At 32.0% G+C, this 24,725-nt stretch overlaps 1 protein-coding gene across 3 annotated transcripts in view; it reads left to right on the forward strand.

Annotated features, from left to right (window-relative positions):
• LOC123717678 (filamin-B) overlaps positions 1 to 24,725 on the forward strand; it is a 136,459-nt gene that overhangs the window by 70,515 nt on the left and 41,219 nt on the right. For all 3 annotated transcript variants that reach the window (XM_045673809.1, XM_045673812.1, XM_045673811.1), the window contains 2 exons: positions 15,037 to 15,173; positions 23,985 to 24,110. In XM_045673809.1, the coding sequence (XP_045529765.1) occupies positions 15,037 to 15,173; positions 23,985 to 24,110 (263 nt within the window). The remainder of the gene's footprint in view (positions 1 to 15,036; positions 15,174 to 23,984; positions 24,111 to 24,725) is intronic.

Below are 24,725 nucleotides of genomic sequence, written 5' to 3' on the forward strand. Positions count from 1 at the left end.
TATGTCTGCCATACGCCCGAGTAGCTTTAAACGACATGTATTATTAATCAAATAATTAGTTATAATTATATTAAAAATTTCATTTTACACAATCCAAACACTGATTAATGAACAATAACTAAGCTTCATTTATTCCTTTAAAAATTACAAATACACACATCCATTATTTTCAAGGACATCTTATAAAGTCTCCAATTGGCATTATCTCTCTCTGTCTTGAGCATTTTCTCCCAATCTTTTGCACCAACTTTCTTAAGCTCGTCGTGATTGATGAATAATTTAACTTAATAAACACTGCTCGTTCGAACTTAGACAGTTACCATTTAGTTTATTAAATTCAATTCGACATAACAAGCACAAACAAACAACTGATTTCTTAACCACAGAACTTATACCAAGTTTAGTGTTCTGTGATGAGGCTGAGGTTTTAGCTTGCTCGTCTCAATGATGTCTTGAATGTATAAACTTAGTTTATTTTCAAACGATTGTTAACATTCAATTAAGTTATTAAAGACTTATAAGTATTATTAGTAATTCTAGTGTTCTGCAAGAACGTTATCGGCTATTTACGGAAATGAATCTTATTGTCGGTCCCTAGGGGCATAAACAAGAGTACCAGGCCCACTTAACAAAGACGTTGTACGTGGCCATTGTAAATGTTCGCAGTGCGAGTTGTGACCAATATTACGTTCTATTCCTTTTCTAAAGTTTTTTTTTATTATTGTTATCACAACCGGATAGGATAGTTGTACAGTTGATTTGTATAATAAAAAATGTTTTCGTCATTCAAATTCGTGATGTATTCAAATTGTATGAACTAGTTTCAATACATGTGTCCTTCAATGTTTCGATTCATTGGACATTAACAAACCGTGCGTTGAACTCTTTTCTATAGACCGGTTCACCCTTTACTTATAAAAATACCTGATAAGTAAGCGTATATAACATATATACCGTGGAAACGTTAACTTTTTTTTTACGTTTTATTAGTATTTTTATGTTCAAGCTTAGGTCAGGTCAGGATTCCCATTCCACTTTTATGATGACTATAATCATCTAATTCAAATATTATTTCAACTAGTTTCGACAGAAATCTTCCAGCTACAAATACACGCGGGAAGTCGAATTAGAAAATATCGATACAAATCAATGCAAATAAAACTTTAACGGATATATACATTATGTATTTACTAACTACTGGTGGTAATAGTCCGGGACCGTTAACAGGTCGTATCTGATTCAATATCTGAGTATTTTCATTTTAAATGAAATTCTAGATACGATATTAGACCTGGAGCAAGCACTAGTAAAACTAAACAACCTCCAGATCTCCAGCAGGTAGTATCAAGGTAAAACGGCAAGAACAGTTATCACCTAATAGTCTCGGATCTTTTCGTAGATATTTATAAATAGCAGAGGTTTAGTCATTACTAATTTAACAAAATTTTATTTAGTTAGCAATATTATATTATTAACAAAACTAAATTACTTAATGTGAATTTATTAAATGTTAAATCGAGTAATTATAATTATCTAATTGTATGTGATCAAGTCAACAGGTCAATATTATTTTCAATTTTGTTTGCCCACGTCACACTTCATTACTTATTCCTTACCAATAAAATATTATTATGCCTTTATTTCTGTCTAGTAAAGTATATAAAACATTTGTTTTAGTTACATAACCTAACATAATCTAATAAGTCAGATGTGGTCAGTCTTTTGTTAAAATAGCTTTTACACATTAAGAAAAACACTTTTTGAACGGATTAAAGCTATGTATTATTTTTAAAACTTAAATAACTATAAGTATTAAAAATAATATATGTTAAATGTCAAAAGTATCACAGCTGCAGATAACACCTTTCGTCTTCAGTCACAGTGACCACGCACACTGAAAAGTACGCGAAACGTCGGAAAAAATTTAAAATTTAGAATTATGTAAATAACTATAAGTTTTAAAAATAATACATAGCTTTAATCCGTTCAAAAAGTGTTTTTCTTAAAGTCAGATGTGATTGGTGATCAGCGTGATATATAGGCGTCTTCCAGCTGCTTTCATTCTTTTTAAATATTACTCATGTCCAAGTTATGCCTACCAATAAAATTCACAACTTCTAAATCGCTATACAGTATTGAAGAATTTCCGTACCAATAAAATGTAAGTGTTGCTTAACTATCTTCCTTTAAAATCCTTCTGTAGAAACATTACCTGTCCACATCGTATCCCTAACTTTCTTACTAACTGACGTGAGACTGAGCTTAAATTATCGTGATTCATGTGCACTTTTAACTTTTTATTTTTCATGTATCCTTTTTTAGTTTAGTTTTTATCCTGTTGTTAGTTTTGTCTTAATAACTATACGTAATATGTATTTTTGCACTTCTTGCTTACGTTTTCTAATTTAATAAAGAGGAATCTCACAGTAGTTGTCTGAAAGAGATCGCTCGAAAGCGACAAAGCCTCCAGTTGCGCTACTTTTAATTAAATTATGTTCAATTTTTATGTTTTAATGCAACGAAGTTAGGAAATAAATAAATAAAAATATATATTTATAATTGTCTCAGACATCGATTACATTTTAAAAGTAAATCCGGTCTCGCGTAAGAGCCTCCTATTTCCTTCTATTGTTCCTTGAACATTTTTTGGTGTGATAAAGCCCATCTTGGCCGTGGCCAACGCTTCTTTTCCCAAATTGGCGACTGTTTCAGCGTACGTGAGTTGATCTACAATAGAGATCTCTAAACAAATTTAACGACAAGTTAAATATTTAAGAATGTCATATGAAAACCGGTACTTTCTTTTCACGTAATTTAATGGTGTTTAACTTGCTTACGTACCACAAACGTGTGAATTCGGAATCTGTGTCTAATGGAAAGTGTTCAACTATTTACCGCAATACCGTAGGGAATCGTAACACATTTTATTTTATATATATAATTTATAGTTGTGTAAATATATACTAAACATAATATATATAAATATAATATTTTTTTTACAATTCTAAACGAATACTCACAAAAATAACTGACAGACAATTAGAATGGAAAATTGTCCCTAAACTCAATAGGCGCTATTCCCTAGGGAACCCTTAAAACGGCTTCTGGAGATATACTTAAATGGGCCCCAGGTCGTCCACAAAACTCCATCCTGTTCTGTTTTGAGCCTCGTATTTCACGCTCAATGGCTTTCCAGCTCTCTTCTCCTCATCTACAACTATACGACGCCAGGTTTCCTTGGGATGGCTACGCTTTTCAAGCAAGCAGGAGATTAACTGCTTGCCTGAACAGCTGTACCTGGTCCGGTAGTGAGAAGACACTTTAGAGCTTCCAGAAAAAATCGGTCTAATGTAGGTTACCTCGCTAATTGGTAAATTGTGATGACATCCTCACTTCAGCAGCACTAGGTTGTGAGCAGGAGAGAGCGTGGCTGTAGGAGGTCCCAGGGTGAACTCGTACATTTGGGGTTCTGCTTATACTAGTGTTCATAATACGGCAGATGGTTTGTTGCCCTTTTTGAGACAATGCTGACCAAACTTCGGGAGGTATTCGCAAGTGAATGTTCAGCTCCAATAATCGTGAGAAAGACATCGAAGGTATTCAATAACAAATATCATGTATCGAGAACGAATAGATCAAGTTACACTTTGTAAACTTTTTAAATATAAACTACCAGTAAGTATAAAGAAAAGTTTACATTACATTTACATCTTCTCAGTCGTATTTTTAATTGCTGAAGGTTGCAGTACCTAGTAAGTTGCTGAACGTACCTGCCATGTTAGTGTTATCTCTCCACTTTGTCCAGTAGAGTTTCGCTTAGCGCAGTTGATTGGGGAGACCTGTGAGAATCGTGAGTCTGTCCCATCAGCATACTTTAACATATGTTTGTGTCTAGCACTGAGTATTCAGCTTCGGAAACTAGAGAACGTAATGATCACGTGTTATGAAATAAAAAATAAATACTTAACAAATGAAAGGAATTATTAGATGTTTAATTGTTTTTTTTTTTAACCTACCTTTCCTTCACCATATTTATGTAGAATATATATAAAATTCTCGTGTCACAATGTTCGTTCCCATACTCCTCCGAAACGGCTCGACCTACTCTTATTTTTTATGCATATTCAATAAGTCTGAGAATCGACTATTATCTGTATTTCAAACCCCTAAGTGCCAAAGGGTGTCCACCCCAAGTTGATTTTTTTATTTTTTAGACAATTTTTTTTGTTTTTATTTTTATGATACATTGTACAAAAATACACATAACACCTATTTTTATTATAGTAAATAGTTATATTTATAAATAATATAATGGAAAACCGACGTTTACCGGGTCTGCTAGTATAATATAAACATTGTTTTATATACAAATCGCTAGAAACCTATGCCAGTTTCCTTACAATATTTTCCTTGAGCAAGTACTCAGTGACTATGTAGGGACTTATTTATTGTTGTGGTGCGAAACTGGATTTCGAAGCCACGGCTTTCAGATTTGTGAATGGCATGCATTAACCACTAAAAGACATTACTAAAAATAAATATCTCAAAGTCAAAGACCCGAACCCGGGAATCACCTACATAGTCTATAAATAAAATACTTTTCCTTTATTCCAACGCTTGTACAAGTCTAAACTGCATTGCGGCAGATTCTAGTTAAAAATAACTGTATAATGTTACCTACATAGGTAACTTACCAAGTTTAGTTCCGTAATTAACTTAAGTTAATTAAGTTTAGACTTCAGCTAATATGTTAAAACTTGTAAAAGATTTGGAATATCTTAAAACTTTGGAAATTGTAATAAATAATTAAAATTTGATATAAATGTTCGACCGTTCTAAACTGTACTTATATTATTATAAAGTAAAGATGTATGTATGTTGGGAATAACTAAAAAACTATTGAAACTTTCGATAATTCTGTGACTATTAAAATGCTACATTCTTACTGTTTAACGTAAGTTATTTCTTTCTTAGTACGACACGAACAGAAGAGAACTTCGTATTAGGTCCTTACATAAGAAATTGGCGTTTTGGAGTCAAAGTGTCTTACTAGACACTTTGACAAATACCTACTCTTTAATTATTTAATAGAACTCTGATAAGGAAGTCGAAACTGCCTTCAAAGATGTAATTCGTCCGAATGCATTTTTTTAGTAAAGGTATCAATTAACTTTAAGATGACAGACGTTCATAGATAGCAATGGTACTTTGATTAATTAGATAAACTTTATTAAAGAACAAATCTACTTTTTTATTATACAACCCGCCAATATGACATATGATGACATATACCAATACTTCACATTATCTCTTGTAGTTATTTCAATCAACTGTCATCTGTCAATGTCATTGCACAATTCCAAGCTAGCGTAATTCACACAGAGAGGGAAACATTCGCATGAAACATCAAACCAAGCATCGTTTATTCATTTGTTTAGGTAAAGGTTTCATAGTAAACATTTCTTATTCAACCTTTTAAGATTTCCATGGCTCGTTGTTGTGTTCTAAGATAAATGCGGACGTTTCAATCTCTCTCACATTCCAGTATTCATTGTGTACGACATGCAAACAATCCGACTGAATTGTTTCCGCCGACTGGCGTTAAACAATAGTGAAACTTCTATTACGTTTTGTGGCTCCATAGCTAATCTACTAAAGTGAATACTGAAATGAGGTCAAATAATTGACCTTAGAGAAACAACTATTATTGAACTACTCTTATTCCTGCGGCTTCGCAGGGCTGGATATTTTCGCATTATTTTCTAATTCTTTCGTTTAATAGACGGTGAGCCTTTTTAGACATCAATACCGGTTTTTTTTCGAACACAAATAGATAGTTTTCTCTTTAAAGATATTGTTAGCGAGTGTGTTTTAATTAGGTTCAATAAATATACATTACATGCAAACGCATGCCTGCATAAATAGTCGCTCAAGATTCAGAATGTACAACTCTGACTGAAGAAGTGCCGTTGTGGTATCTGGGCTACTCGGTCGTAACTGCAAAAGCCCCATAAAAGACAGGTTGAAAACGGTCATAATGTACATGCAAAACATTAATAAAAAATTCGTTAAAATCATTTTACTTCTTTTATGAAAAGGTAGCAACGGGTTGGACATTTGAAGTTAAGTTTTTTCGCCACCCGCAACACCAGAGAAGTCAATCACGTTTAGGAAGTACCTGGAATGGCTTTTTATAAAGATTTAGCTACTTTTAATTTTATACTTATTCATTAAATCTTAATTATCGTACTCTTTTCACAATTCTTTCGTCTCATTGGATTAACGCTGTTAAAAATCTTCGAAGAATCTAGAGGAAGTTGTCAACATGCTATTGTTGTGTATGGTCAAAGCTGCTCCATCCGTTCACCAGTCAGGTGACAAATGATTCGGATTTGCAGCAAATATAGAGATATATTATTATAGATTAATAGTTTTTTATAATAATAATTGAAAAGTTTAATACTTTTCGCCGCGTCGTGGTTAGTTTATTGTTTTATAGGAATGAGGTATTCAAAGTACAATATACTTAAGAAAACACTTTTTAAACGGATTGAAGCTATGTATTATTATTAAAAACCTATACCTATAATTATTTACATAATTTTTAATTTTAATTTTTTTACGACGTTTCGCGTGCTTTACAGCGTGCGTGGTCACCGTGACCACATAGCTTCCAATACATAGCTTCAATCCGTTTAAAAAGTGTATTAGTAATGTGTAAAAGCTATGTTAACAAAAGACAATACTATGTACAATATACTTGTCCAGTCGGACAAAGTCAAATCAACACGTATCTGCAGAAGGCTGTTTACCTATTGTGTCTATAAAAATTAGCAAAGAATCTTTTACAATTTTCGGTCAAATTTTTATTTATAAAGTGATGTTGTAATTGTTATGACTATTCTGAATATCCCATTTTTCGATCATAATTTTGATAAATTTTAAATGTATGTTAATTAGCCGCGGTCAGTTATTACAAATTTTTTTTCATAAACACAAAAATTCTCGAGTTAACCCACTACAACTACTATATACTATCACCGGTTTAGGTGTATCTCATATGTTGCGGTTACGTAGTTAAGGAGTGTGTTAAAACATAAATATAATCAGTAACTATTACCCGCGGGAAGAACGACCCTTATGAGGAAAAAGAAAATGGATACAATTTTCTTAAAAGTAATTTAATATCATACAATTAACCATTTGAAAATAATTATAACAATTTTAATATAACGAATGTATGCGTGTCGCGTTACATGATAATATGAAATGCCTCTTCAACAAAATGAAAATATAGTATATGCTTTACATTAGAAATCAATATAAATGTAACATTATATTTGTAATAAATAATGTTATCTACTGATTACATTTAATTACGCTCGGGAAAACGATCGCTAACAATTGTATGCTACACTGTCGCAATACACAATGTATGGTTTATAATATTAAATATATTTATTTATACGTTCTAAAACAAAGCGTACGCATACAATTATACAAGAAAATATGACGACACTAATTTTACACAGATACATACATATTGGCATATAAGCAAGGAAAAAACAAGCAACCACAAAATAAAATATTAAAATTATAACTAAAAAAGTAATAACTAAAACTACATAAAAACTTGAACTTCATTAAGAGCATGATTAGTTTTGTCTTAATAACTGTGTATAACATGTATTTTTGCACTACTTGGCCTATCTTATGTAATTTAATACATTTTTTCTTTCTTTACTCACAGTGGTTGCCTGGAAGAGATCGCTCGAAAGCGATAAGGCCGCCAGTTGCCCTCCTTTTGATTTAATTATGTTCAATTTCTTTTTTTTATATTGTAGTGTAACGAAGTGTTCAAAAATAAATAAAAAATAAACAAAACGTTAAGTTGGTAGACTCTTGTAAAATATATCAATATGTATTTAGCCGTATAAATATTTTAATTTTATTATGTCGTGAATAACCTTTATCGTCCTCTGTATCACCATTAAAATTTATAACAATTTTACTGTGTGGTACCCACTTAAGCCAATTTAAAAAATGCAATGTAAGCTTTCGTTAATTAAATTATATAATAATAGCAATAGCCTTTTAATTCAAATCCTCTTACATTTAAATACGTTTCTATTTCAATCTTCTTTTAGGTATATATGTGGTCTTTTTTGCCAAATGGTTTGATTGTTATAAATTTACAGTTTATATGTCACTGGCCTTAGTATATATATATATGTTAATGATTTAAATATGTTCGACGTCCTGGTGGATAGAAAAACTGTGTACAGTTTGTGTTTCCACCACACCAACTTCCTTTATATTAAGAACATTTATACAATAAATAAATAAATAAATAAATCTTGTTGTCATCCTCTTTTTTGAACACCAGTTTAGTACTTTTCTGTTCCTCTTGCCATGTGCCCCACCCATTTTCCACTTGAGTCTATTTATTTTTATTGTAACATCTGTTGCCTTAGTTGCTTTTCTTAAAGCTGTATTTTTTATTTAGTATATTCTTTTATTTCCTATAATACATCGTACAATCGATCTTTGTCAGATTTTAGCTTAAATAAATAAGTAGGAAGTTTATACATAACTGAAAGCACTTCCGTCATCTGTACCAGTCAGTGGCAATGATAGGGTTTTTTCTATTATAAAGATACAAACTCCTTGAGCATTAAAAAGGAAGTGGGGGGAAGTTAGAGCATCGTAAACAGCGCGGAACACAAACGTCAACTGATTTACCAATCACGCGATCGACGCGTTACTCTAAGTGAATACGTAAAAATCGCCTCTGCGCAGGCAAGGACATTTGCTCATATGATATATAGATGTTTGCCGGTATCTATACGATATTTATAAATATTATATTCTGCTTGACACTTGCATTTTTCATATCTCAGTTGTCAACTGTTCTTGACAACTAGAACATAAAGCTCGAAACTCTATTGTTGAACTGTCAAATGATTGTCAACATGCATGACGTTGTCATAATGATCCAGTGGCACTACAACTCTATATCTTGATTTTATCTGTTCCTTTGATCATTTTTAGCTCATAGATAACTAGATGATTAGTCTGAATCATGCCGGATTTCGAAATGTTTTCCTTCACCGTAAGAGTGACTGTTGGATGGCAGAATGTCCATTGGAATACACCCGTGAAGCCTTAGTTCGACTTTAGGTATTGTCTTGTGCTTAAGACTTAACACTGTGAAGGTAAACATTGTAAGAAAACCACAGGCACAGAAGGCTGATTACCAGAAGAGGTGACATCTGAGGCGTTTACAAGTTATAGGCCGCGCCACTGGATTATTATTGTAACCATATACACATAGGGAATAATCCTGGCACTATTATTTACCCCTTAAGATTTTACCTTCATAACTTTCAAACTGTTATAGAAAGCAATGCCTATAAGCAAATGCTTTAGAAAACTAGAATTTCCATAAATACTTTTCCTGCCATACCAGGAAGAACTAATGTGAAGTAAGAAACCGGATAGTACTGTGCACTGCAACGTTATAACGTATTATTTAATATGTTATATAAATATTTTATATAGACCACCCATGCTCGATTTTGTTTAAATGTAGGTCGTTGTTAATGTATTTATTATTAGTATAATTTAGATGGATTTGTACTCCCACTTCCTGGACATCATATTCCTTAAAAAATAGCGAGGGAGCCGCCAGTCTACTACACTAGAAATGTGATGTATATGTCGCAGCCAACTAGCTTCATCAACCGTTCAATTAACAGCCTAGCCATTTAACTAACGTTCTGAAAGCTGTTCAGCCAGTTGATTAAACAGCTAGACAAATGACTTGGATCGATGACGTTTCATAATTGCCTAGCCTGTTGACTGTTTATTTATATTTGATTCCACTGTCTGCCACTCTGAAAGTCGAAACGAATCACTTCAAACTGACAATATGACGTTGGCAAACCACAAAAAAGCAACATGTAAAATGTGAATTTGACTTAAGCAATTTAATTTACAAACACTGGCACTGGTCCCTTTTGGACCCTGAATCACTTCGAATTGCCATCAGCGTCTGCTTAGGAGTACCCATATGTATCCCTGTGGCATTGAAGTAAGTAGCTTATTCAGGCAAATAAATAATTATTATTATATAGGTATACTTATATGTTAGAAAACTTACGAAAAATGCCATAGATAACTAATATTATAAAGAGCAAGATTTGTATGAAATAAATTCGAAAACTGGTATCATTATCACTAAAACATAACTGAATACTACTTAATTGTAATTATAACGTTAAGAAATTTTTGAATAAAATTATTAATTTCAATATTAATTTCTACAATTATTTTTTTAAATTAAATGTAAGTCAAACCAATTAAAAACTAAATTAGAATCTCGATTGAGTCCAACAAAAACGAAAGCTTTACAAAATCTAAAACCGTATAACCGAGTTTTGTAATATTAATCTAAACACAATTTTATACTTTTAACGGAACAAATCAATCATAGATTACGCAATTAATCCGCTTAACGGAAGCATGTTAATCGTTTCCATAATATTTTTGCGCAAATGACATTCCACTTTGTTAATTAATTAAACATGGCATATCTTCGCACAGCTGGACATTTGGTTTCTAATTCTGGAAATCATCATCATCATGAGCTCTTTACTCCATTTCTGGATATAGTCCTTTTCTATCTTCCACCAGAACGTCTTGCACTGGCCTCTCTGCATCCACTGGAAGCCAACCTTATTAATATCATCAGTCCATCTAGTCGGTAAGCCGCCGCGCGATCTTTTGTTCTGCTGAGGGCTCCATTCAAAACTGCGGATCCATCCTGATCTGCCACCACCACCACTTAGATGTCACATCTGGTCTTTCCACCTTTTCGCTGGCCTCATTTCTTATGAGATCGCGAACAGACATGCTAAGCATTGCACGCTCCATCATCCGATGTGTGACTTTCCGGGCGTTCTGTGATCGTTATAGTTTTGGCTGCAGAAGTATAAACAGGCAGGATGAACTGGAGACCTTTCTTTTGGGTGCTGTAGAGAGGAGTCCCCGCATTATCTATCCATTGGCTCCAAAAGCTACCTGCGAAATACGACTTCAGCTTGACTCATGCCGGTGAACTTCATAGCGTTATAGGAGTCCGAGGAGGCGGCGAGTACTTCGCCGTCCTGCTTTTTTACCTCCTATTACAAAAGTAGTTGTTGAGTTATGACTTTATAATCATTGTCGTCCCGTACTCATTACCTAGGTCTAAAATCAGAAATATCTTCCAAATTCCTCCTACAAAAACCAACGTATGAGTCCAAGCGCCTCTCTTTCGAATTCATCGCGATTTGAACGGATTGAACAGTGCTTATCCGGAGCTAGATATATTCGGGATTGGTCTAATCGGCTTTAGAGCATTGTTGGGAACCTATCTCGAACCTAATTCGCTGTTTTGCTGATGATTTTTTTTATTATACGTTTTATTTTTTAATTTATTTTTTGAAACACTTATGTTTACTTCAATTGTCATATATTTTAGATGAAAGATTATATAAAATATGCAGTAGATTAAGTACAATGTATGACGTGGTACGCTTTAATAAATAAATAAAAATGTACGAAAGTACAATCGTTATCCCTTTTAAATATATAGTCCACGCATTTTAAACCGAGTCGTCGGGCAATAAATGTCACTAGCAGTGGGAATGTGCACGCAATGCAAACCGTTATCGATATTCAGCTACCTGCGCACGCACTCTGATTCCTGATTGGTCGTTACGAGTTGGAATTGTTGTTTTTCTATAAATATAAGATTTTTTGTTATAACACTGATTACGTTACTTACGCTTCGTTACGCAATACGCACAATAGAGAATTTATTCTCTTACGTGGTTTCGAAGAAATTAAATGCCGACATTTATCTTACAAATTAAAAACTTTTATTTTCACATAGCGAAAAATTATCCCTACGTCCCTACCTCTTTATCGATATGTACCTCTACAATTCTTACGCCCATCACTACACCTGTCGATAAGATCTGTAAGTGCGAACGAGACCGATAGATAAATATTATTTATGACCCGAAGATGCGTCGTATATAATGCTTCGAACATATAGTAACAATGCGTGTAACATTTGTACAAATGATTTAGTTAAATTCTTGGTTAAATTTTAGTGACAGTAAGCTTGGAACGTTGCTAATTAGTAAGGACTTTGAAGCGTTGTTTTAACGGTAATGTTAAATGCATGTAAACTGATCAGGTTTTAACTACGACGTGTTAAACCGTTCTAAATTGTATATCTAATTAACCGTTAAATTCATCTTTTACATCACATTGGTAAAACAATTTGACAGAGCGAATAATGATAGACTTTTATGAATATTTGTTTGTTATGGAAGAGCTTGGAAGCAGTACCAGGGACACAGATATTTTTTTTTACTTTAAAGGATTCCCAAATCTAACACATTATTAATAACAAAAAAATTGCGATTAAAAAGAGTGGAGGAGAGTTTATTGTTCTTCTACGCCCTTGATTTGAGAACTGGCATTAAATCTATCAAATTTGACGCATATATATATAATTTTTTGTCGTTCATAAGTGTACATTGCGTTACCTATATGAATAAATTAAATTTGACTTTAATTGTTGTCAATTGAATAAACACATTTTATTTGTATTTATGTATTTATCAACATGACAGACAAATACAAGAAACGTAAAAAAATATAGTAGTTACACGAAAGACATCAAATTTGAAAATGTGAGTGTTCTAGGAATTTCACCACAGGTAAATTAGAGGTTAATATTTTATTTTAAAAAAATGGAATTTGTAAGTTTTTTTATGGTTATTGTAAACAAAAACGTTATAATCGCTGTTACAGAGCAACGACGCTGAAGTAGAATGTAGGTTACTTACTTTACGTCATGTATAATAGTATTGCCAATAAATAAAAATTAAACATTATAAGGGGAATAATTTGAAGTCATGCAGGCTAACTTAATAATTTATTGAAATGTCTTTATATATATACTAGTATCCAGAAATACAGTTCTAGGCTTAATGTGACACAGACTTAAGAACAACTGATATGATAGTTTGTGTTACATGTACTATTACTATAATATCTATTAAGATACCTAGCAATCAGAATCGTTCGATATTTAAAACATTGCAAATAATATTGCAAGGAATAAAAATAGATAAATATTAGCTGTATTTTAGTATTGTTGTTAGATAGTAAAATTGACAATGTCAGGCTGACATTTCAAAATGGCGACGGTAGTACCAATTTTAGCCGCCAAAATGTCACAGACTGACCGCCTAAGAAATGTGTCAAGATTTTCGATTTATATGTTTTTCCGATATTCCTAAAAATCCGTGAAATAATACAAAGTTTATTATTAGAAATATAACTCACATAAATTCATAAAAATCTGATTAGTCAATTGCGTACGTAAGTACTCTAATTTTTTATATAAATTATTAAACGTATTTATAAAATTTACCTTGCAATTTCTTTGCTATAAAAAAACATTATAAGTAAAGAATTTATTTTAAATAAATACGCGTTTAGTAAAAAATGAAATATATTTTCTTTCTATAATTAGCTGAAAGTCATTATATGATATTATTTTAGAAAAGATTCTTAATTTTATTGTAAGCTTTCGTTATTTTCTAATGATTGATCGCCCCTTTGTTTTGCTTCGTATAACTCGGTATTATCGTAAAATGAATTTTATCACGTTGTGTTAAGCTTCTTTTAAGCTTCAAGCTTTTCTTCTTAAGGTCTTTGAACTGTTTTCTTTTAGTAAAAATTAATCTTATTATAGAAAAAATAATAAGATTCGACTAACATTAAGCACTTACTAGTTCCTTTGCGTAAAACTCGTTCTTATTTCTAAACAGTGTTAGTCTAGCGGCTGCAGCAGCTCTCATCCCTAAGATCGAGAATTGGCACCAATGGATTTTCTGTCTATATTGTGTAACTATATGTATGAATAACATTTAACAATGGCAATGTTACACTATATTCTATATAATACAAGAATAACGTGGCGAAACCTAGTAAAAATAAAATGTGTGCGTGTAGTACACACGTAAGAAGTGAAACTTCTTTATAACCTATTTTTCGAAAAATGATCTACTCTATGCAACTTTACAGAAATAGGTTAAATAAAGTTAAATTAGATAAAGTTTAACGCAAGGCTTTTATTATCATAGACATGAATACAAATAATACAATTATTTCATTTTACCTAATTACTACTAAGATTATTACAAAGTTTCATTATTTGTAATAGAGTTATTCCTATCATTGTTATCGTTATTATATATTTTTGTTATTAATGGCTTCGAATTAACGGTGGTAGGCACAAAAAAAAGATGGCGCGTAACGGAAAAATGTGACGCGTAACCGAAAAATGTGACTAGTTTTTTTTCAAATGCCTATAAAGAAGTTTCACGTCAAATACCCACTAGAAATAAACAAATGATCACGAAACAGACATTAAATGTTGTAGCACTAGTTTATTTATTGATTAGGCTGTAATGATGTGCTGCCGAAACCCAACCGCATATAAAGAAAAATGATTTCATTAAGTGTACTAGGTTTTGTATAGTATTTTGAATTAATATTATATTGCTTTATTGACAACCCAGAGTCGTAAAGAGGGTACACATATACATACTTCAAATATATTTAAAAAAGACATAAGTCTGCCATGCTCAAACTTACACTGGAATTCGATATTTGATCATGGGGTGGAAGAAAGATCCTCTTTGCTCCAACCTATAGAGAGAATCCTCGAGCAGTCTCTAAACTGACTGGTTCTAGTGACTAAACTCCAGAAGTTAATGGCCTCCTTAGCTGTTCATACCATTGAAGTTTTTGTCTAGATTGTTTCAGTGTTTTGTTCTTACTAATAAAATCAATATTAGTTACCTATTAATTGACATATGAAGAGATAAACCTTGATTAACCTTAGGTTCAGATTCAAGCGTCTAGAGAGACACAAACGTTATTTTATTAATATTGTCATTTGTCCAGGGTCTCCGTGGGAAGTCGACGTGATGGCAGGACCGGTGGGGGGCGGGGGAGAGCCCACCCGGCTGATCCCCGCAAGGGTACCGGCCGTTTTTGAAATATCTACCGCGCATGGTGACAACACATTTACTAAGAATGAGGTATGTTTATGAATCGATAGTATTAAAATAAAATTAACCACATAAATTGTTTTCCTATTACCATATTTGAGGGCGTTAGCCAAAGCCTTACAAAATATAATACAATATTTCACAAGAAAACAATTTATAATTCACAACTTCAAGTACATGGGCGGCCAATAAATTATTCCCTACAACTTATTATATATACTATACAGTATTTATATATTTTAGATTTTTACAATGAGCTATTTGATTAATCATTTCAGATTATTATTATTTACTATAGAACCTATAAAATAATATATTTAATTCGGAAAAATCTAGAACCCGCCAAAACGGGTCTATAGACAAAATGGCGTCCCTACGATACACCATGCCAGTAACGTAAACAAAGGTTTTTACGTCTTAATTATCATTCATAAAGTACACGAATAAATATATATTATTTCTTTACCTCGACGAAATTAACTCTTAAGATACTATTAGGATTAGAAATATTCTGTTTTCGACTTATCTGTGACAGATTCGTGTCACGTGACTGACGTTTAAAAATCAATATCACTTATATTTTTTAAAGGTTTTACTCTATGATGAGGCTGTATTTTATTTTATTATTCTCCTTTTTTATTCCCTATCTGCTCTCTGCTAATGCAAACGAAATGCAGAGGTTTCTTTTTCCCTATAATATATATATGTAATAACAGGAAGTCTAACTTGTAGTCCAATTAAATACATAGACAAAACATGATGAAACATTTTTTCAATTTAAAAAGCAAGAAATATAATTGAAAGTGCCGCAAGATATGTGTAACATTCTATTACTGGGTTATTATAAAAAGTTTATAATGCTTAAATAAATGAATTGAATGTAGTTTAAAGTTAAACAAATCGTAAAAGTCTTGAACAAATCTAAACATATTAAGCATTAAGGATGTGTTGCCATACTTGTTTTGATTTGGTGTAGAAATGGCCAAATAACTTGTATTTAGATGCAAATAATTAAAAAAATGGTTTTTGAAGTGAAACTTCTTTATCGGCGTTGGGAAAAAAATTACCGTCGCATTTTTCCGTTAAGTACCGTCTTTTTCTTGTCCCTACCACGGTTGATTCGAAGAGATTCGAAAATATATAATATCGCTAACAATGCTACATAGTAGTAACTCCATTACAAGTAATAAACATTTGTAATAATCTTAGTAGTAATAAGGTAACATGAAATAATTGTATTATTTGTATTCATGTCTATGATAATAAAGGTTTTATTTAATTTCTGTAAAGTTGCATATAGTAGATATTTTTTTGAAAAAAATAAGGTCATAAAGAAATTTCACTTCTTACGTGTGTACAAAAAAATGTGTGCACTAAACACAATTTTTTTTTTAGAAAATCACCTTGTGCAGCATGGCTACAAATATTTTTATCTTAGCTAAAGCTTCCTTAATATAAATATTTAATACGACGTATGGCATTATATGTACCGTCAGCAAAGTAAAGTATTTTTCAAAACTCATTTAATCATATAATTTGAACGAAGAGCGATTTGAGTCTTCGACGACCAATCTCTTTCCGAGCAGCTTGTTCCCTTGGCGTTGCGTAGACATGTGTCTCTCTGCATCTTCTACCGCATTTACCATGCAGAGAGTTCAAAGGAGTTGTTCCGATTAATACCTGCAACTGAGTTTCATCATCGGACGTTAAGGCAGAATACAAAATACCATCCATATCACCTCGACGTCCGTCGTTCCACAACTGAGCGTAGAGTCATTCGACTTAGGGTCCTTTATAGAGCGTATACATTCTTAAAGCCAGCAAAGCACTCGCGAGCCCTCTGGTATTGAGAGTGTCCATGGGCAGCGGTATCACTTAACATCATTTGAACTTCCTTCCGTACGTTACCCTGCTGTATAAAAAAATTTAACCAGTGAGCTTACTCTGTAAATTTGAAACGCTCTTAATAAAGAGTGTGACTCGCAAAATTGCTACAGATATTGAGAGAACTTTCGATCTTTCGAACGTTCGGCGATTGCTTTCCTAAGGTTAGGTTCAATGAAATAAACACTGTTTATAGTTTCACTACAAATAACTGACAAATGGCATATAGAGATGACGTAATAGCACTAGAATAATTTAGAAGGGGCCATACAAATATTGAAAATCTAAAAAACTAAACTTATCTTTTACTTTATAAAAAAATAAAAAATCAGTGGTGCTCAACCTTTTTAGGTCAGGGCCTTAGATTTATAATCATTTGTCAATCTAATAGTCTATGATCAGCCTACTGTATCTGACACACGCCGTCGACTCTTTATGTCTAAGGCAAACCGGTTTCTTCACGTTGTTTTTCATCACGGTTCGAGCAAATGTTTAATGCGCACATAGAAGGAAAGTCCATTGGTGCATAGACGGGGATTGAACCTAAGATCTCAGAGAGACGCAGTCTCGAGCCACTATGCCAACACTTCGTAAAGCAATTACAATTTAGAGATTGACAATGTTTTTCCCTATTATACACTTAACAATAACCTAATTACCACCAAAACTTTAGGAAAGACATGCCTTTAAATTTTCGTTACTCAATCACGCCACAACGGATCTGGAGGCGAAGAGATTGATCGTCTGGAATAGCGCATAGGCTTTTTAACCCGGGAATTTACGGTCCCCGTTATATATATGTCATTGTCACACGAACGAAACTGGCAACACCGAATATTGCAGATACCAACATCACGGAAATAGATCGCGTTAATATGGCAACATTTCAATAGACTACTGTCAACGGGCACAGATCATGAAACAGATACAAAAACCTCAGTTGTAGCGCCAATTGTTTTTTTTATATCTATTAATGTGGCTATGAATGAGCATGAAACATTTATTAAATAGTGATTTTGTTTATTTAACACTTCGTTACCTTAAACATACATATAAATTATTACGCAACAGTTTTAGTAACACGCGTTACTGACCGCCATACTAAAGAAAAATTAAAAAAAATAGCTACTAAAAGTAAACTGCATAACTAAAATAACACAAAAATAATTACAGGGAGTACTACAATTTCTATACTAAAACCTATAAATATATAATAATATGCTCTATAGTTCCACCCGCATTTATTTGGTAGCACGATGTTATATGGCCTTAAGATTATCTCGCCAAATTGTCTTAAATATTTTGTTTGATTTTTGTAGACATTGATGTCCGATGAAAAGATCTTCCGACTAGTCATTAAAAATCGAATCGAATTTTGGAAAAAAAATATTATTCAATAAATGATTATTTGCGTGACACACTGTTGTTGATATAAATTTAATATAATATAAGAATTTACCAATTTTAATATGACTAATAATGTAAAACTCCTTTAAAGACAAATTTGCGCGCCATAGTGTGTAGCAGAATATACGAACTTACTATTGTACCACCTTTTCGTACCAAATTATTGCAATACATTATTATTATTATTATAATTATTATTATCTTCTATAAAACTGCAGTACATCACTTTGCGCTATTGTCAATATCTTCCGCAGTATACGCGATTTTGAAATTTTCGTGGTATTTATCACCGCCATTACATACGGAATCTTAACGAAAGAATATTCCAATTGTCCTTAAGTTTTGTAGCCTCGATAAATCAAATCTTTCTTCTTTATAATATAAGATTATCTAATAACAAGGTAGAAGACATATGATCAACACAGAGATAATGAATAAATTTAACAAAAAAATTATAACCCAAAATAATTATTGTAACAGAATGAAATTACGAATATTAAATAATGATATTTTGTTGATAGTACACAATGACGTTGATATTTTGCGTTAAGTACATTTCCTATCGGATTTCCATTTAGCTTCCTCCACGCCTACAATTCCCACTCAAAACGAGTTAGTACGTACATCACAAATATGGAAAATAGCACGGAAAAACTTGCCCATCATTGCATTTTCACATGGCTTTCATTTACTAAAGAAAATACGTAATTTATTTATTTATAATTCAGTAAAATATGATTAAAGTTGAGTTTTAATTCATTTTAAGGCCGAAATTATGTTAGAAAGACATCGTGAGAGACAAGTAATAGGTATTTATTATAATTACCATCTCTAGAGATATTCGTGATGCAACTCGGCTGTCAGTTGTCACTGTAATGACACTTAAACCCAGTCAACTAATACTTAAAATGGCGGAAATATTTATTATTAATATTATTTCTTTTATGTGTTTATAAACAAAAGATAATTAAGAATATCCTTGACAATGAATTATATACCTACTTGGTGTTAATTAGCCATGTGATCTATTAATAAAAGTTTTAATTGCTTACATTCGTAGTCATCGATAGACTGAATTCGCTATGATTACCATTATCCTCTGTTCATTATTAGTCTCGGCAATAAAAAAAATATGTGTTAGAAGATATACTTCTTTGACGTAACAAGATATAAATCTTTTTAATAATTTTATCTTTCGCCTAAGTTTTTAGAAAAACCGACACTAACAATAGAAAAAAAGGTATTTAATACATTGAAAGTTTTATCTAGTTAAATAAAGTTTATTTAAATATCACAAAAAATTATTTTTACATACTTTAAGTATTTCATGTGGAACATGGTGTAATGGTTGCATTTCCTTACAAACGTTGTGTAATAATAAAAAAAATGGCGATTAAAAAGAGTGGCGGAGAGTTCATTGCCAGTTCTTCTCTTCCGTTCTACGCCCTTGATTTGAGGACTGGCAGTAAATGTAAAATGAGATGCATTTAATGTATATTTCCTTTTTTATTGAATAATTAATATGAATAAATGGTTTTTGACTTCGAAGTAATGAACATTTTTTTTTTATTTTAAAATGTTGACTTCGATAGCTTCAGGAGTCGGTTTTGGGCCAAGTTGTGTGCGCGCCTCGTAAAATTTTACTCTCATCATTTATCCCGAACGCGCCAAAAGAAGTATTACTTTAAAAAATACTTATTAGAAGAATTAAATAAGCGCAAAAACACAAAAAGGTTATTTTAATTTGTAGCGTTCGCTTCAAAGACAATAATACAAGCGAGTAGCATTAGTTCTAACGGAGTATGAAATGCATTTAGGTAAATTATTCAAATAGTAATCTAAACTAGTTTGACCGTGCATTAAGCGATACACGAAATAAATATATAGATTCTCAAGTCTATTTGTATAAAAACTTTATATATATTCGCGTACTTATTGTGGACCACTGAACGCTGAGTTCGAGCGTCTGATCTGCTTCTTCCTTGGGCAACTCCAGTCACAGACAATATCATCTTTGACAATATGTCTTTCGCTTTGATCGCAGATACGATAGCGAATCTAGAGGTCAATGACACGTATCGTACTTCCATTGTCTACACTCGATGACAATTAAAACGTAGCCCAAGGCGACCAGGCCAGGGTCACTATGAACATCTCCAACGCCATGAGTAAACTAGTGGATGTGTTGCCGACATTTCAGTACGCTCTTCACCTCGCCCAAAGTCAGAAAATACTTACTGTCAGCTGGTTCCACAAAGAGGTAATACGCGGTAGAAAGTGCCATAAATCGCTGTTGTATTTTTTAGCAACAAAGATGTTCTACCAAATAAAATAACAACTAAACGATTACACCAACTAATTAAAAATATTACTGTAACATTTTGGATCCTATGGCTCATGTTCATTTACCACACACCACACCTTATTTGAAGAAATAAAGTCGACAATTTGATATATTGTTGAATCAAATGTATGCGAATTAATACATCATTTATTATTTAAACAAGGTCGATAATATTAATAAATCTATATAAAACTGGACCAACTGGAACTCTCCGGAAGGTTTTTATGTGGTTTAAATGTACAGAAGATATATTTTACATTAATGACATTACTAACGTCGTCCACAAATGGGCGTTTTCTAAGGCAGTTTTTGTCGCCCACCACTGCTATGTGGAACTAGCTGCCCTCTGTAATATTTTCGAACCAAATCGACTTAGGGTCCTTCAAGAAAAGAGTGTACATTCATGGGGAATATTTTCACGAATTGCCTTGAAATACCAGCCTTGCGAACCTTCTGGCAATGTGATAGTTCATGGGTATCACTTAACATCAGGTGAGCTTCTTCCCAGTTTGCCTCCTAGAATATTAAAAAACTACAATGGTTTTACCAAGCCGCTATGACCTTCAAGGTCGCCCTCGCACAGATTCTATTGGGTTTATAGATCCCCATTTTAATATTGAGTTTGCGTACCACACAATTCCAAGTTTGTTCATCGATATTGAGAGGACTATTCACAACTTTCGTTTTTATATGATGTCATTTAACCTTTCTGTGTATCTGTTTCGTGATCATTCTAATAAAATAAAAATATATGTTCAGTACGGAATATAAGATACAGGTATCACTTATTCCACGTCGTTAAATTTGAATCAGTAGACCCTACCCATCGGCAAAGAAGACAGAGGGTGTAGGCCGAGAGAGAAAGCTGGCGTATTGGGTCTTAGAATCTTACTATGTTTTCCTTCACCCTACAAGTGTTACCGAACATAGAACGTCCATTGGTACCCAGAACTACTTTAACAATATATAAAGATGATTAATTATGAAATATATACAATGTTATAAACATTTCTCTCATTATTTTTAAAAGGTTGTTTTCTTTTGATGTATTATTTGAAATGCTCAAAGCTACATACAAAACATCTATTCAACCATTTTGTTCAAAAGCGCGTTAAGGGAGCGAATGAAACTCAAATTCGCTCAACATTCACGGTTTGTATCATAAGTTTCGTAATTTTATATAAAAAGCTTTTATATAGATGTGTATATAAAATATAATGTTATATTATCTGTAAAGGCTTTAACCGGTGAGCGTTGATAGGAAATATTTAAATTTTCTTGTTTTTGACTGTGACACATGTCAAAATGTACTGGATTTGACATACCGAGAGTATGGTCTTGACTCTGTGGACCATAGTCTAAAACGTATTGACATGACAATCTCGTCTTGAGCGTTGTCAAATATGTCAATTTACATAGAGAAAAAATGGTTTGATAGCTATAGATAACTAAATTAAGTTTGATCGACGTTCTAGCCTGAATTGCCTATGAGCGGTAATTTTGCAATTTATGGAATAATTTGATAACTAGGTAATGTATAAGAAAATTAATATATTTCCTATAAAACGTATAGATATAACCCATGGCCAAGTAGTAATGCGATCTATTCTTAACCCTTGGGTCGTTCACTCAGCCCCCAGCTGTGTTTCAACAGAACACTATCTCGTACGGAGAAAACAATCATCAGGAAAGGAAATCACATCATAAATCCAAATCCGTTAGACATATTATTAGTCTTAAGAGAATTTGTAAACAATTGTAATATAATTAATTAAAAAAACATTTATAACATATATCTAGTAAAGCATAGAGAACTAAGAATGAGGTGTAATGTGAGGCAAGGACTCCGTAAGTACCTATAATAGTACCACAGTATTATCATTGTTTTTATTTAGTAAGTTATAAGTAATCTTGTAAGATTACAATACATTAGATAAGCTGTAGCTTATCCATATTATCAAAGCCAAAACATTAATAACAAAATATATGAAACAGAAAACATAAGCACGTTGATTGTTAAAAAAGAAAACTGAAATTAAACATTAAACAAACGATAAATTAATATTTTAAATCAAAAACTAAATTGTTACTAAATAAAGTCGGCCTACTCGCTTCCTAAAATATTTCCTTACATCCTCTTTCGTAAGCCGTAAATGTCTTCATAATTTGTGTTACAATTAGTTTTTAGGTTTTATAATGCTTACGCGAGTTATTTAACCTAACATTAGTTAAATTACATATATATAAATATTATTTAAGTTAATAATTAGAAGCGCAAACCAAAAGTCAGCAATTATCGCACACTTGAAACCAAAATGAGCCCTTCAGTTTTTCCCACACTCATAAATTGTAATATAACATTTTCGTTTTTGATAATATATAAATACAACCTAATATAAGTGTCACTTACATTTATGTATCCTACAATAAGTTAATTTCTTGTTCATTATAAGCTCAAGTTTGAAATGATTTAAGGCAGTTGACACCCAGCTCCAAACAAAGAGTTGCATTTATCATATGTTTGTGTGTTATGTTATGTTATATACAACAACTTTCTGTAGCTGTTCCTCTTTTGTTAAGATATAGATATTTATCTATTTTTAATTAATGAAAGAAATTTTATTTGCTTTACGTAAAACGTTTCCAAATGTATTAGTATTTTTATGTCAAAGAGCTGCTTAGTTATTGGTGAAACCATGAGAGAAAAGTGACAACATTCGGCCCCTTGGGTGTAGCGCGATGGCACAAATGTATATAGTTAATGTTAAAATAAAACGTATTGAACTATTTATAATGCATAGAAGCTGTATTAATGTTAAGTAGGTTGATAAACTCATTGTGAGTATAAATAAAAATTAATTGAAAGTTACGATATGTGTGTGTTTTATTATAATAAATGGTATACATGGCAATTTTTAAGCAAAAACAAAGAAAATTTTGTTTGACATTTAATAAACGTGAGAAAGTAGGCCTATTATAATATGGGATATTTAGGCAACCTTTTTTTAGCCTGTGCATCATCAAATTTTCTATGGACTCTAAAATTATACCAAAACAGAGTATAATTACATTTCTACAATCTAAAATTTTACGAATTTGCGTATTTGCATAATAAAAATTGTCGTAGTTTTATTTTTTATTTGTCTATCATAAGAATATTTATGATTATAAGAAGTTAAAATAATAACACTATATTCTATTCACAGGTTGGTGTAAGTGTCACAGCCCCGTCGCGACGTCTTTTGACATCCAGAGTTTTGGATGTGGCAGAAAGACCTGGAGTTTTCAGAATCGAGTTTACGCCAGATGAAGTTGGAACGCACCTAATTGATGTGAGTTTAAATTCCAATGTTCTAATCCTTTCAATTAAAATGTTTAAAATGGCGCCAAAATTTAAAAGTGCCTTGTTGGATCTGACAATTGACCGACATAAATTCATTTAATGAATCGGCTTCAAAGTGAACTAAAAATGCTTTTATTTCTATTTATTGGTTTTGTTACCAACATTATTTATTTATTTTTATAAAAGTCTTCATAGGCTTTTAATTTATTTATATAAATTATAAATGCCAAACAATATTTATAACTTATGCACTACATTTTTTTTATCACTAATTCATAATTAAAACATTTACATTCGTCTCTCAAACGTGTGACAAAAGATTAAGGTATCTTTTGGAACTTGATAATTTGTCATGTCAATCATCCACAACGGTCCACGGACGAAGGAGCGTGAAAATAAAAAGTTTCGCCAAATCTTCAAACCTCCTTTGGTTTCTTGTCGTTAATATAATATGTCATGCTATTTGATTTATGTCTGCGTAATAAAAATTTTTACACCGTAATTTTAATTAGATACATATTTTACATAGTTTTATTTATTAGCGTAAATATAATTAATGTGATTGAAATAATAAAACAATAGATAAACATAGACTTAGAGTATG

This window comes from Pieris brassicae, chromosome 13, assembly GCF_905147105.1.
Source record: "Pieris brassicae chromosome 13, ilPieBrab1.1, whole genome shotgun sequence".
Lineage (NCBI taxonomy): Eukaryota > Metazoa > Arthropoda > Insecta > Lepidoptera > Pieridae > Pieris > Pieris brassicae.